The 12193-nt window shown below is 71.5% G+C and overlaps 1 protein-coding gene and 2 non-coding genes across 4 annotated transcripts; 1 reads left to right on the forward strand and 2 right to left on the reverse strand.

Moving 5' to 3' along the window:
* Positions 1-229: 229 nt before the first annotated feature.
* On the reverse strand, positions 230-393 carry LOC148593523 (U1 spliceosomal RNA). The gene has a single exon (XR_015913706.1). It is a non-coding gene; the product is annotated as a U1 spliceosomal RNA (small nuclear RNA).
* Positions 394-2810: 2417 nt separating this feature from the next.
* Positions 2811-2974, forward strand: LOC148593524 (U1 spliceosomal RNA). Its single transcript, XR_015913707.1, has one exon. It is a non-coding gene; the product is annotated as a U1 spliceosomal RNA (small nuclear RNA).
* Positions 2975-3975: 1001 nt separating this feature from the next.
* On the reverse strand, positions 3976-11833 carry MAPRE3 (microtubule associated protein RP/EB family member 3). 2 transcript variants are annotated; one of them, XM_088530743.1, is made up of 7 exons: positions 11740-11833; positions 6222-6349; positions 6008-6153; positions 5788-5944; positions 4404-4555; positions 4175-4327; positions 3976-4107 (listed from the first exon to the last, which is right to left on the reverse strand). In XM_088530743.1, exons 2-7 carry the CDS (start codon positions 6340-6342, stop codon positions 4039-4041), a joined length of 798 nt encoding a protein of 265 aa, XP_088386869.1. In that variant the 5' UTR covers positions 6343-6349; positions 11740-11833; the 3' UTR covers positions 3976-4038. The 2 variants fall into 2 exon arrangements, with proteins under 2 accessions (XP_088386869.1, XP_088386868.1); XM_088530742.1 differs by having other exon boundaries at positions 5743-5944.
* Between the last annotated feature and the right edge of the window lie 360 nt (positions 11834-12193).

Here is a 12193-nt window from a genome sequence, read left to right on the forward strand (position 1 = left end):
AGATGCCCGAAACGGAGCTACTGCTGCGAGTTCCACTCGGGGCTGCCGAGTGCAGCAAGGTCCTGCTACGCTAGAGCGAGCCCCGGACCGCAGCTGCGAGGACGAACGCGCAGTAGGGGCCGCTGCCGGCAGCTGCTCGTAAAAAGACCGGGAGAGTAAGAAGACTGCACATCCCGGTGTGTGGAACCCAACTCCCAGCCAATTCTGTCTGTTATTGGACCACCAAAGCCAGGGGAGAGCGCGAACGCAGTCCCCCACTACCACAAATTATGCAGTCGAGTTTCCCGCATTTGGGGAAATCGCAGGGGTCAGCACACCCGGAGTGCAAGGGATGAGCCTCGCCCTGGGAAAACCACCTGCCTGATCATGGTGTCTCCCCTGCCAGGTAAGTATGCCACACCGCCCGCCCGCCCCGCTGCCCACGCCCGCCCACGCACTCGCACCTCACGGACACCCCGCGACCAGGGACCGCCCCGCGGCCCCGACGCGCCCACGCGCGCCCCGACCCGCCGCGAGGCTCCGCGCCGCGGAACCGCCCCGCCAGCCCCGAGGAACCGCCGCGCCGCCCCGCGCCTGCGTGTCCCGGCCTGCCCCGCGCGGGGACAAATCTGCATAGTCCCGCCCCCGCCGTCTCGCCGCTCCTGGCTCTGCCCGCCCCCTGCGCCAGGGCCGCGAGTGTCTCCCGTCGGCCCTCGCGGGTTCTCCTCGGCCTAGCCCCGCCCCCTCCGTGCCTGGCCCCGCCCCCATCCCAGCAAGCCGCGGGTCTCTCCTTTTCCGTCTAGCTCATTTGCATGGACCCGCCCCTCCGCGCTCCCGCCCCGCCCGGGGTCCCGCTCTGCTCCTGCCCCGGAGCTCCGGGACCGCCGGCCCCAGCCCGGCTGCCCCCGGTGCCAGCGCCGGGTGCCCCGGGCCCGGCCGCCCCCGCAGAGGCTGCAGGGACCGAGAGGGGACCTGGAGAGCAGGAGGGGACGGGAGAGCGGGCGGCGCCGCCCGCAGCTGCCCCAAGGGGCGCAGGGAGCAGCCGGGAGCTGCCGGCCTGTCCGCCCGGCCCCGGCATCGGGGAAGGGGACGGAGCCCGTGACCTTGGGGCGCTCACGCAGCTGCGTGCGGCAGCCGGGGGACCAGGCCCGGCCACAGGGCTCAGGAGAGGCAGGTCCGGCCCCACCGGCCTGATCCCCTCTGTGGCCAGGGGACCCGCCTGGAGGCTGAGGGAAAGGCTGCGGCCGGGGTCTCCTCAGGCTGCAGAAAGGCCTTTGGCACCGTCCGCCACTGCCTTCCCCTTAGACAGGGGGACTCTTCACCGGGTGAAGAACTGGCCTCATGGGCAGGCGCAGAGCGTGTCAGTGAATGGAGCTGGATCCAGCTGGCGCCCGGTCCCGAGCGGTGTTCCCCAGGGTCAGTGCTGGGGCCCGTCCTCTTTAATGTCCTCATCCATGACCTGGATGGGGGGACTGAGGGCACCCTCAGCCAATCTCAGCCCACACCAAGCCGGGGGGAAGAGCAGATCTGCCCGAGGGTAGGAAGGCTCCGCGGAGGGAGCTGCACAGGCTGGATCCATGGGCTGAGGCCACCGTGGGAGGTTCGACACGGCCAAGGGCCGGGCCCTGCTGGGTCACAACAGCCCCGTGCAGCGCCGCAGGCTGGGGCAGAGCGGCTGCAGAGCTGAGGGCAGGAAAGGGCCTGGGGGCGCTGGGCGAGAGCGGCTGAGCAGGAGCCAGCAGCGAGCCCGGGTGGCCGAGAAGGCCGAGGGCCTCCTGGCCGGTGTCAGGAACAGCGGAGCCAGCAGGACCAGGGCAGGGATCGTCCCCCTGCACTTGGTACTGGTGAGGCCGCCCCTCGAACACTGTGTTCACTTGTGGGTCCCCCGCTGCAAGAAGGACATTGAGGCGCTGGAGCGTGTCCAGAGGAGGGCAGCGGAGCTGGGGAAGGGGCTGGAGCACAGAGCTTGCGAGGGGCGGCTGAGGGAGCTGGGGCCATTGAGTGTGGAGAGGAGGAGGCCCAGGGAGACCCTATCGCTCCCTACAACGACCTGGAAGGAGGCTGCAGGGAGACGGGGGTCGCTCTCTTCTCCAGAATAACTGCAGGGAGGACAAGAGGAAACGGCCTCCAGCTGCGCCAGGGAGGTTCGGGTTGGACATTAGAAGAATTTCTACATGGAAAGAGCAGTCAAGCAGCAGAACGGGCTGCCCAGGGGAGGGGGGGGTCCCGGTCCCTGGCGGTGCTCAAGGAACGTGGGGAGGAGGCGCTCAGGGACCCGGGTTAGCAGGATGGTGCCGGGGGCTCCCGGCCGCCCTCGCTGCTCTCCAAGGTCTTTCCCAGCCGCTCTGCGGCTCTCTGGGTTCCACAGGCCCCGGGAGTCCATAGGGACGAGGCTGCTGGGGGCGGGACGTCTGCGCGGAGGGGCGGGGCTATGCAAATGAGCTAGACGGAAAAGGAGAGATCCGCGGCTTGCTGGGATGGGGGCGGGGCCAGGCACGGAGGGGGCGGGGCTAGGCCGAGGAGAGCCCGCGAGGGCCGACGGGAGACACTCGCGGCCCTGGCGCAGGGGGCGGGCAGAGCCACGAGCGGCGAGACGGCGGGGGCGGGACTATGCAGATTTGTCCCCGCGCGGGGCAGGCCGGGACACGCAGGCGCGGGGCGGCGCGGCGGTTCCTCGGGGCTGGCGGGGCGGTTCCGCGGCGCGGAGCCTCGCGGCGGGTCGGGGCGCGCGTGGGCGCGTCGGGGCCGCGGGGCGGTCCCTGGTCGCGGGGTGTCCGTGAGGTACGAGTGCGTGGGCGGGCGTGGGCAGCGGGGCGGGCGGGCGGTGTGGCATACTTACCTGGCAGGGGAGACACCATGATCAGGCAGGTGGTTTTCCCAGGGCGAGGCTCATCCCTTGCACTCCGGGTGTGCTGACCCCTGCGATTTCCCCAAATGCGGGAAACTCGACTGCATAATTTGTGGTAGTGGGGGACTGCGTTCGCGCTCTCCCCTGGCTTTTGTGGTTTAAGAGTAGATTAAGTTTTAATTGGGGCTGTTTTCGGGTGTTCTCCGTGCCCTGGAGCTCCTCCGAGTTTGGCGTGGGCAGGACCCACTGGGCTCAGCAGCTCTCGGCCAAGGCCCTCGCGGTCCGGGGATGGGGCAGGATGCGGCGCTGGGGCTCATTCCTGCTCCGCTCCCTCCAGCCCGCACATCCCCAGCCCACCCGAGACACCACGCGGGTGCCTGGCCCCGGCCCCATCCGACCTTCCCAGGTTCCGTGCACTTCCCGCAGGGCCGTGAGCTTGCGGGAGCAGGAACCAGCGCAGACACAGGCACGACTTTCTTTTACCACACGAGTTTATTTTAAATAAAACTTAAACACAGATGCAGGCTTTGCAACCAGTGCGACCGACCGGAGAAGCGATGCAGACGGGAAGATGGCCGGGGCGCCGTTCTCCTCACAGCAGCACGACCGCCCGTAGGGCCGGGGCCCCCGGGCTCCGTGCGCTCCGGCACCCCGGGAGCCGCGGGCACCTCCGCCGGGACGCCCGTCCCGGGGCCCCAGCCCCCGCCTGCGCCTGGGCAGCCCCCTCCTCGGCCGGGCTGCCCTCTCCAAGCAACTGCAAACGCTGCCCCGTCCTGCCCGGGGCCGCCTCCTCCCGCCGGGCCCGGGGTGCCCGCGCGGCTGCTCCCGCCCCGGCGCGCGCGGCCGGAGCCCCACGGAGCGGAGCAGCCCGAGCTGCCTCTCTGCCTGCGCTACAGGGGAGTGGGGGCGGCCGCGGCGCTCGCACCGAGGGCGACGACTCAAATAAATAGGGGGTGGCGGTGGCGAGGGCCGGGGCCCCCCCGCCACCGGGCCACGGGCGTATTTACAACCGTGTTCTCCTCTATGTATTTATATATATTTATTACGCGGCCAGCGGCTTCCCCGGGGCAGCCGCTGGCGCTGGAGAGCAGCGGCCCGGCTGGCTGGACGCGGGGTGATGTGTGACGGTGCGGGGCGTACGGACGCGAAACCTCCAATGTCTATGGTGGGGGGCCGGCGCGGCGCGGCGCTGCGCGGGGCGGCTCGCGGGGCTAGTACTCGTCCTGCTCCTCCGGCGGCTGCTCCTCCAGCTCGTCGTCCTCCGGCGGGGCGAAGCCCTCCTGGCGGGACGAGCCGTGAGCCCCCGCGCGTCCCCGGCGCCGCGGCGCGCGCCCGCCCGGCGCTCACCTCCGTGGCGTAGAGGACGCTGATGATGCCCGTGATGATGGGGCTGTTCTCGTTCTCGTGCTCCTGGCAGATGAGCTCGATGTCCCGCAGCTTGCTGAAGTAGAAGTCCCGCTCCTTCTCGAGCCCGTCCACCGTCAGCTTGAGGTCCATGAGCTGCGCGCGGGCGCGACGCCGTCAGCGGGGCCCGCGAGGGCCGCGTCCCGCGCCGGCCGGCCCGCGGCCCCCTCACCTGCTGGTTGAGCTCCAGGATCTGCGCGTCGGCCTCGGGGCCGCCGTTGCGGGCCGCGGGCGAGTTTTTCCGCACGAGGTTGCTGGGGACGTTGCTGACGCGCGCCGGGTTCTGCATGCTCTTGGGGCCCGTGGGGGAGGTCCGCTGGGGGACTTGACGGAGCAGCCGGAGACGGGGGGTTAATGCGGCCCGGCGGGAGCCCCGTCCGTTCCCCCGCGCGGGTCCCGCGGTGCCGCCCTGCGCGAGGGCGGCGCGGAGCCACCGGGGGCTGCGGCCGTCCCCAACGGGGACCCCGGCGCGGGGGCGACGCCGCCTCCATCCCCCCGCACTGCCCCAGGGGCTGCAGCCCCGGCTGGCGCAGCGGGAGCGTCGGCCACGGAGCCCGCGGGGCCTCCGGCAGCGTGGGACTGCGGAGCCCACGGGGACCGTGGAGCCAATGGGGACCGTGGAGCCAATGGGGACCGTGGAGCCCGTGGGGACCGTGGAGCCAATGGGGACCGCAGAGCCAATGGGGACCGTGGAGCCCGTGGGGACCGTGGAGCCAATGGGGACCATGGAGTTTCAGTGGGGACCTTTGGAGCCCAACGGACCATGGAGCCCACAGGGACCATGGAGTCAATGGGGACCGTGGAGTCAATGGGGACCACTGGAGCTCAAGGGACCACAGAGCCTGTGGTGACCATGGAGCTAAAAGGGACCATTGGAGCCCAAGGGACCATGGAGCCTGCGGGGACCATGGAGCTAATGGGGACCATTGGAGCCCACAGGGACCACTGAAGCCTGCAGGGACTGTGGAGCCCAGAGGGGACATGGAGCCAATGGGGACCATTGGAGCCCAATGGGGCCACGGAGCCCATGCAATCATGAAGCCAATGGGGACTATTGAAGCCCAAGGCAACCCTGGAGCCTGTGGCAACCATGGAGCCAATGGGGACACCGAGCGCAGGGGGACCCTGGGGCCGAGGGAACCCTGGAGCCAATGGGGACACCGAGCGCAGGGGGACCCTGGGGCCGAGGGAACCATGGAGCCAATGGGGACACCAAGCACGAGGGGTCCCTGGAGCCAATGGGGACACGAAGCGCAAGGGACCCTGGAGCCAATGGGGACACCAGGCACGAGGGGACCCTGGAGCCTGTGGCCACCACGGAGCCCACCAAGGCAGGACAGCGCCCACGGGAACAGGGAGCCCCGGAGGGACACGGAGCCCGCAGGGCCCCGGGAGCCCCGGGCCGCGGTGCCGCCGCAGCCGGCGATGCAGCCCCGGCGGCGCTGCGGGCGCAGAGCGGGGCCGGGCGGCGCGGCGGGGCGAGCGGGCGGGCGCGGGGCCCCGGGCATTACCTGCAGTGCCAATGGGTTTCTTGGGTTTGTTGAAGATGTGATCACCTGGGTTTGGCGGGGGCGCCGCGTCCTGGCCCTGCCGCGCCAGCAGCGGGTTGTACTCCTTGCCGTCGTAGTTGGCGTCAAAGAACTTCTTGAACCACTGGATGAACTCGAAGTTGTCCTGGAACTTGCCCTTGACCAGGCGCTCCACGGCGATGATCTGCGGGGACGCGGCGCGGCTCGCGGCGGCTCGCGGCGCGGCCCCCGGCCCCCCGGCACCTACCTTGTCCACCCCCATCTTCTTGAAGGCGGCCTGCAGCACCTTGAAGTTGTGGATGTACTCGTGCTCCAGCTTGGCCTGGAACTTCACCTTGCGCAGGTGCACGCAGCCGGGGAACAGCATGTCCATGAACTGGCAGTACGCGGCGCCTGCGGGGCGGGCGGCACCGTGGGCCGGGGCCGCGGCGCTGCCCGCGCGCGGCGCCGCGCGGCCGCACCTGAGCAGAGCTGCTCAATCTTGGTGTAGTTGAGCTGCAGCGAGTCGTTCACCCAGGCCAGCATGTCGTGGCGGCTCAGGTTCTCGCTCGTCACCGACGTGGAGTACACGTTGACGGCCATGCCCCCGCTGCGGGTACACGGCGCGTCAGGCCGCAGCGCCCGCCGCGCTGCCCCCGGCCCACGGCGACCGACCCGCTCCCATCCTTGCCGTGCCGTGCTGTGCCGTCCATCTCCACCCATCTCATCCACACAACCCATCTCATCCACCTCCATCCATCTCCATCCATCTCCATCCACTCAACCCATCTCATCTACCTCCATCCATCTCCACCCACCTCCATCCATCCAACCCATCTCATCCACCTCCATCCACCCAACCCATCTCATCCACCTCCATCCATGTCATCAATTCCCCTCCATCTCATCCATCCCATCCATCCAACCAATCCCATCCACCTCCATCCATCCCATCCATCTCCACCCACCTCATCCACACAACCCATCTCATCCACCCAACCCACCTCATCCACCTCCATCCATCTCATCCGTTCCCCTCCATCCCATCCATCCAACCCATCTATCCATCCCATCCATCCTCATAAATGTCATCCACACATCCCATCCATCCACACCTCTCATCCATCCCATCCATCCAATTCCATCCCATCCCATCCACCCCGTTCCGCCCCACCTCACCCATCCCGTCCCGTCCCGTCCGTGCCCATCCATCCCATCCCATCCCATCCCACCCCGTCCCGTCCCGTCGGTTCCCGTCCGTCCCGCCCCACCTGCGCAGCCCCCATGCCCCGGGGCGGCAGCACTGGGGGGCAGCTCCGCGGGTCAGCGCCGCCTCACAGAGCCCCCACCGCGCCCGGCCCCCGCCCCCGCCCACCCGCGACAGACCGGGGCCACCGGGACGGGGGGGACGCGGCCCCGGGTGCAGCCGGGGGGTTATCGGGGTCCCGGGGGGGGGTGCAGCCCCCCAGGTGCATCCCGGAGTTATCGGGGTCCCGGGGGGGGTGCAGCCCCCCCAGGTGCATCCCGGGGGTTATTGGGGTCCCGGGGGGGGTGCAGCCCCCCCAGGTGCATCCCGGGGTTATTGGGGTCCCGGGGGGGTCCAGCCCCCCAGGTGCATCCCGGGGGTTATTGGGGTCGCGGGGGGGTGCAGCCCCCCCAGGTGCATCCCGGGGGTTATTGGGGTCCCGGGGGGGGTGCAGCCCCCCAGGTGCATCCCGGGGGTTATTGGGGTCCCGGGGGGGTACATGGTCCCCCAGGTGCATCCCGGGGTTATTGGGGTCCCAGGGGGTGCAGCCCCCCCAGGTGCATCCCGGGGGTTATTGGGGTCCCGGGGGGGAACGCGGCCCCCCAGGTGCATCCCGGGGTTATTGGGGTCCCGGGGGGTGCAGCCCCCCCAGGTGCATCCCGGGGGTTATTGGGGTCCCGGGGGGGAACGCGGCCCCCCAGATGCATCCCGGGGGTTATTGGGGTCCCGGGGGGGAACGCGGCCCCCCCAGGTGCATCCCGGGGTTATTGGGGTCCCGGGGGGTGCAGCCCCCCCAGGTGCATCCCGGGGGTTATTGGGGTCCCGGGGGGGAACGCGGCCCCCCAGGTGCATCCCGGGGGTTATTGGGGTCCCGGGGGGGAACGCGGCCCCCCCAGGTGCATCCCGGGGTTATCGGGGTCCCGGGGGGGTGCAGCCCCCCCAGGTGCATCCCGGGGGTTATTGGGGTCCCGGGGGGGGTGCAGCCCCCCCAGGTGCATCCCGGGGGTTATTGGGGTCCCGGGGGGGAACGCGGCCCCCCAGGTGCATCCCGGGGGTTATTGGGGTCCCGGGGGGGAACGCGGCCCCCCCAGGTGCATCCCGGGGTTATCGGGGTCCCGGGGGGGTGCAGCCCCCCCAGGTGCATCCCGGGGGTTATTGGGGTCCCGGGGGGGGGTGCAGCCCCCCCAGGTGCATCCCGGGGTTATTGGGGTCCCGGGGGGGTCCAGCCCGCACGGGGGCTGCTCCGGGCTCCAAAGCCGCTTACAGCCCCCCCCCCCGGTGGCGGCTCCCTAATCTGCCGCCCGAGCAGGGCTTAGAGGGACAACATCTGCCGGAGCCGCGGGGACGGGGACCTGGTGTGGGGACGGGGACAGCGACGGCCCGGTGGCCCCCCCGCTGCGGCGGCGCCAGCGGGAGCACCCGTGCGGGGACACCCGTGTGTGGGGACACCCCTGTGCGGGGACACCTACGTGCGGGAGCACTTGCATGTGCAGGGACACCCCGTGTGTGGGGACACCCGTGTGTGGGGACATCCCGTGTGCAGGAACAGCTATGTGCGGGAGCACTTGCATGTGCAGGGACACCCCTGTGCAGGGACACCCCTGTGCGGGGACACCCCGTGTGCAGGGACACCCCGTGTGTGGGGACATCCCGTGTGCAGGTCCCCATGCGCAGGCCCCCCCGCAGCTGCAGCCCCCGCAGCAGCTGCAGCCCCCCCGGCCGCACTTTCGCAGCCTAATCCGCTTTCACTGCGGCGGCGGCGCGGGGGCAGCTGCGGCGCGGGGGCCGCGGGGGCCGCGGGGGGAGCGCCGCAGCCCGGCCCGGCACAGCCCCGCGGCGGCACCGGGGCCCGCGGCCGCGCTGTGCCATGCTGTGCCAGGCAGTGCCAGGCAGTGCCATGCTGTGCCATGTTGTGCCATGCTGTGCCATGTTGTGCCGTGTTGTGCCAGGCAGTGCCATGCTGTGCCATGCTGTGCCATGTTGTGCCGCACTGTGCCATGCTGTGCCAGGCAGTGCCAGGCAATGCCATGTTGTGCCGTGTTGTGCCAGGCAGTGCCATGTTGTGCCAGGCAGTGCCATGTTGTGCCGCACTGTGCCATGCTGTGCCATGTTGTGCCGCACTGTGCCGTGCTGTGCCAGGCAGTGCCAGGCAATGCCATGTTGTGCCATGCTGTGCCATGCTGTGCCGTGCTGTGCTATGTCATGTTGTGCCAGGCAATGCCATGCCGTGCCGTGTTGTGCCAGGCAAAGCCGCATTGTGCCGTGCTGTGCCATGCTGTGCCAGGCAGTGCCAGGCAATACCGTGTGGTGCCGTGTTATGCCATGCTGTGCCGTGCTGTGCCATGTCGTGCCAGGCAGTGCCGTGTTGTGCCATGTCGTGCTGTGCCGTACCATGCTGTGCAAGGCAGTGCCAGGCAATGCCATGTTGTGCCGTGCTGTGCCATGCTGTGCTATGTCATGTTGTGCCAGGCAGTGCCGCACTGTGCCATGCTGTGCCATGTTGTGCCAGGCAGTCCCACGCTCTGCCATGTTGTGCCAAGCAAAGCCGCATTGTGCCGTGCTGTGCCAGGCAGTGCCAGGCAGTGCCAGGCAATGCCGTGTTGTGCCGTGTTGTGCCACGCAACGCCATGTTGTGCCATACCGTGCTCTGGTACACTATGCCGTGCCATGCCGTGCCGTGCCGTGCCGTGCCGTGCCACGCGCTCCCCTGCACGCCGCCCCCAGCACACGCAGCCCGGCAGCCCCGCGTCGCCCCGCGCCGGTGCAGGGAAGCGGCGCCGCGGGGCCGGCGGTGACTCAGCAGCAGCGGGCGCAGCGCGGGCGGCTCCGCATTGCCGGGGGCGCCGGGGGGTATTTTTAGCCGCCGCAGCAGCAGCAGCGGCAGGAACGGGGGCACCGGCGCGGCCCCCCCGCGGGTCTCCGGCTGCGGCTGCCACGCGGGGCCGGGACGGCGGCAGCGCTGAGTCATGCGTGGAGCCGCGGCGCTGCGGCGCGGTGCAGCATGGTGCAGCACGGTGCAGCACGGTGCGGTGCAGCACGGTGCGGTGCAGCACGGTGCAGCGTGGTGCAGCGCCCGCCCCCCCGCAGCAGCAGCCGCCCCCCCCCACGCCCCGTCCCAAAATAGCGGCAGCAGCTGCGGCGCCGGCTGCGCCCGGGCCCCCCCGTGCCAACGCGGTGCTCCCGGAGCCGCGGGGAGGAGGCGCCGCCGGCACCGGCACCGGCGCGGCACGGAGCAGGGTGCCCACTCCGAGCCCACGCGCGGCGGCGCTTCCCGCCCCGCGGAGCGCCGGGATGCGCCGGGATGCGCCGGGATGCGCCGGGACGCTGACGGCCGCACTTTGATTGTTGCCGGCGCCGCCGGCTCAGCGGGCGCCCGCGGCCAAGGCCGGCGCGGTGACATCAGCCGCGCGCTCAGCAAAACGGGCGCTGCCAACGGCGCAGCGCGGCGGGGACACGGCGCAGCGGGGCAAAGGTGCAGGGACACCGTGCAACGGTGCAATGGCACGCAATGGTGCAAGGGCACGGTGCAACGGTGCAATGCTGCAGGGGCACAGTGCAATGGTGCGGGGGCACAGTGCAGTGGCACAACGCATGCCATGGTGCAAGGGCACGGTGCAATGGTGCAGGGGCACAGTGCAATGGCGCAACGCATGCAATGGTGCACAGGCACAGTGCAACAGTGCAGGGCCACAGTGCAGCAGCGCAACGGCATGCACCGGTGCCCGGGCACAGCGCAATGGTGCACGATGCTGCACGGGCACGGCGCATGCAGCACCGGTGCCCGGGCACGGCCGTCCCGCTTGCTCGGGAGGCCTCGGCCGTGGCCACGGGCTGCTGCTCCGCGGGGTGCGCGCGGGCAGCTCCGGAGTGTCCGGGCAGGGGCATGCGGGAAGCACCGGGAAGACTGCGGGAAGCACCGGGCAGGACTGGGAAGCCCCGGGCAGATCGCGGGAGGCTCCGGCAGGACCGCGGGCGCGCGGCGGCCCCGCTGATTCACGGCGCTCGGCCGGCCCCGTCGCCGTCCCCGTCGCTCCCTGCGTCGCGGATCCCTGCGGCGCCGCAGCCTCCCGCTCCGGCTCCATCCCGGCTCCATCCCGGCGCCTCCCGCTGCCGGCTCCGCACGGAGCCGCCCGTTCCCGGGCCCGGCCGGGCCTCCTCTCCGGCCGCCTCCGTCCAGCTCTCCCGTTTCCCACGGCCGCTCCGGCCACGGGGGTCCATGGGGAGCGGGAGCGCCGGGAATCGCCTCCCGCCCCGGCGCCGCTCGGCAGCCCCGTGAACGTTCATTACACGTCAGCGCCCGGTTCCTCGGGGCAGCCCGGCTCCGTGTTTTCCTCCCCGGAGCATCCCCGGGATGCAGCGGCCCGGCGGGATGCGGCCGGTCCCGGGAATTCCCCGGGTGTCCCCAGCCGTAACGGCCCCGGGAGCACCGCGGGGGCCGCAACACCCGGCCCCGGTAATGACGGCGCCGCTAACGCCCGGGCCCGGCCCTACCGGCCCCGGTAACGCCCGTTCCCGTAACGCCCGGCCCCGGTAACGTCCGGTCAGGGCCCACTGGGCCCGGAACCGGCCGCGCCGCCCGCGTTGCTGCCCGGCAGCGCCGGTACCGCCCGGCCGCGGCTCCCCCCTGGCGCGGCCTGGCTGCATGCGGCCGCCCCGCGCCGGTGCCGGTGCCGGTACCGCGCGGCCCGGTGCGGCGGTACCGCAGCGCTGCGCCCCGCCAGGCCGCCCGCTCCCGGCGGCCCCCCCGCACTCACCGCGCTCGGTGCGGCGGGTCACGCCCGCCGCGGCTCCGCCGCCCTCCGCTCTGCGCACCGGAACCGGGACCGGGACCGGAGCGGGCCGGAGCGCACGGGCCGCCCGCGCATGCGCCGCCCCCCCCCCCGCTCCGACCCCTCCCGCCGCCGCCATGGCAACCGCGCGGGGCGGGGGGGCAACCTCCATTGGTCGCCATGGCAATGGCGGCCGCCACCACAGCGCCGCCTGGCGGCCGCCGCCGGCACCGCAGCGACGCACGGGGGTCCCCGCGCCCCGCGTGTGTCCCCGTGTCCCCATGTGTGTCCCCGTGTCCTTCCATGTCTCCTGCATGTTCCCACACGTGTCACCTGTGTTTCCATATCCCCCCTGTGTCCCACCTGGGTCCCCGTGTCCCGCCATGTCCCCCGCATACTCCCGCAGGTGTCACCTGTGTCCCCGTGTCCCGCCATGTCC

The sequence above is a fragment of the Tinamus guttatus genome, unplaced genomic scaffold (assembly GCF_059628265.1).
Source record: "Tinamus guttatus ecotype Peru unplaced genomic scaffold, ASM5962826v1 Tinamus_guttatus_pri_ptg000386l, whole genome shotgun sequence".
Classification (NCBI taxonomy): domain Eukaryota; kingdom Metazoa; phylum Chordata; class Aves; order Tinamiformes; family Tinamidae; genus Tinamus; species Tinamus guttatus.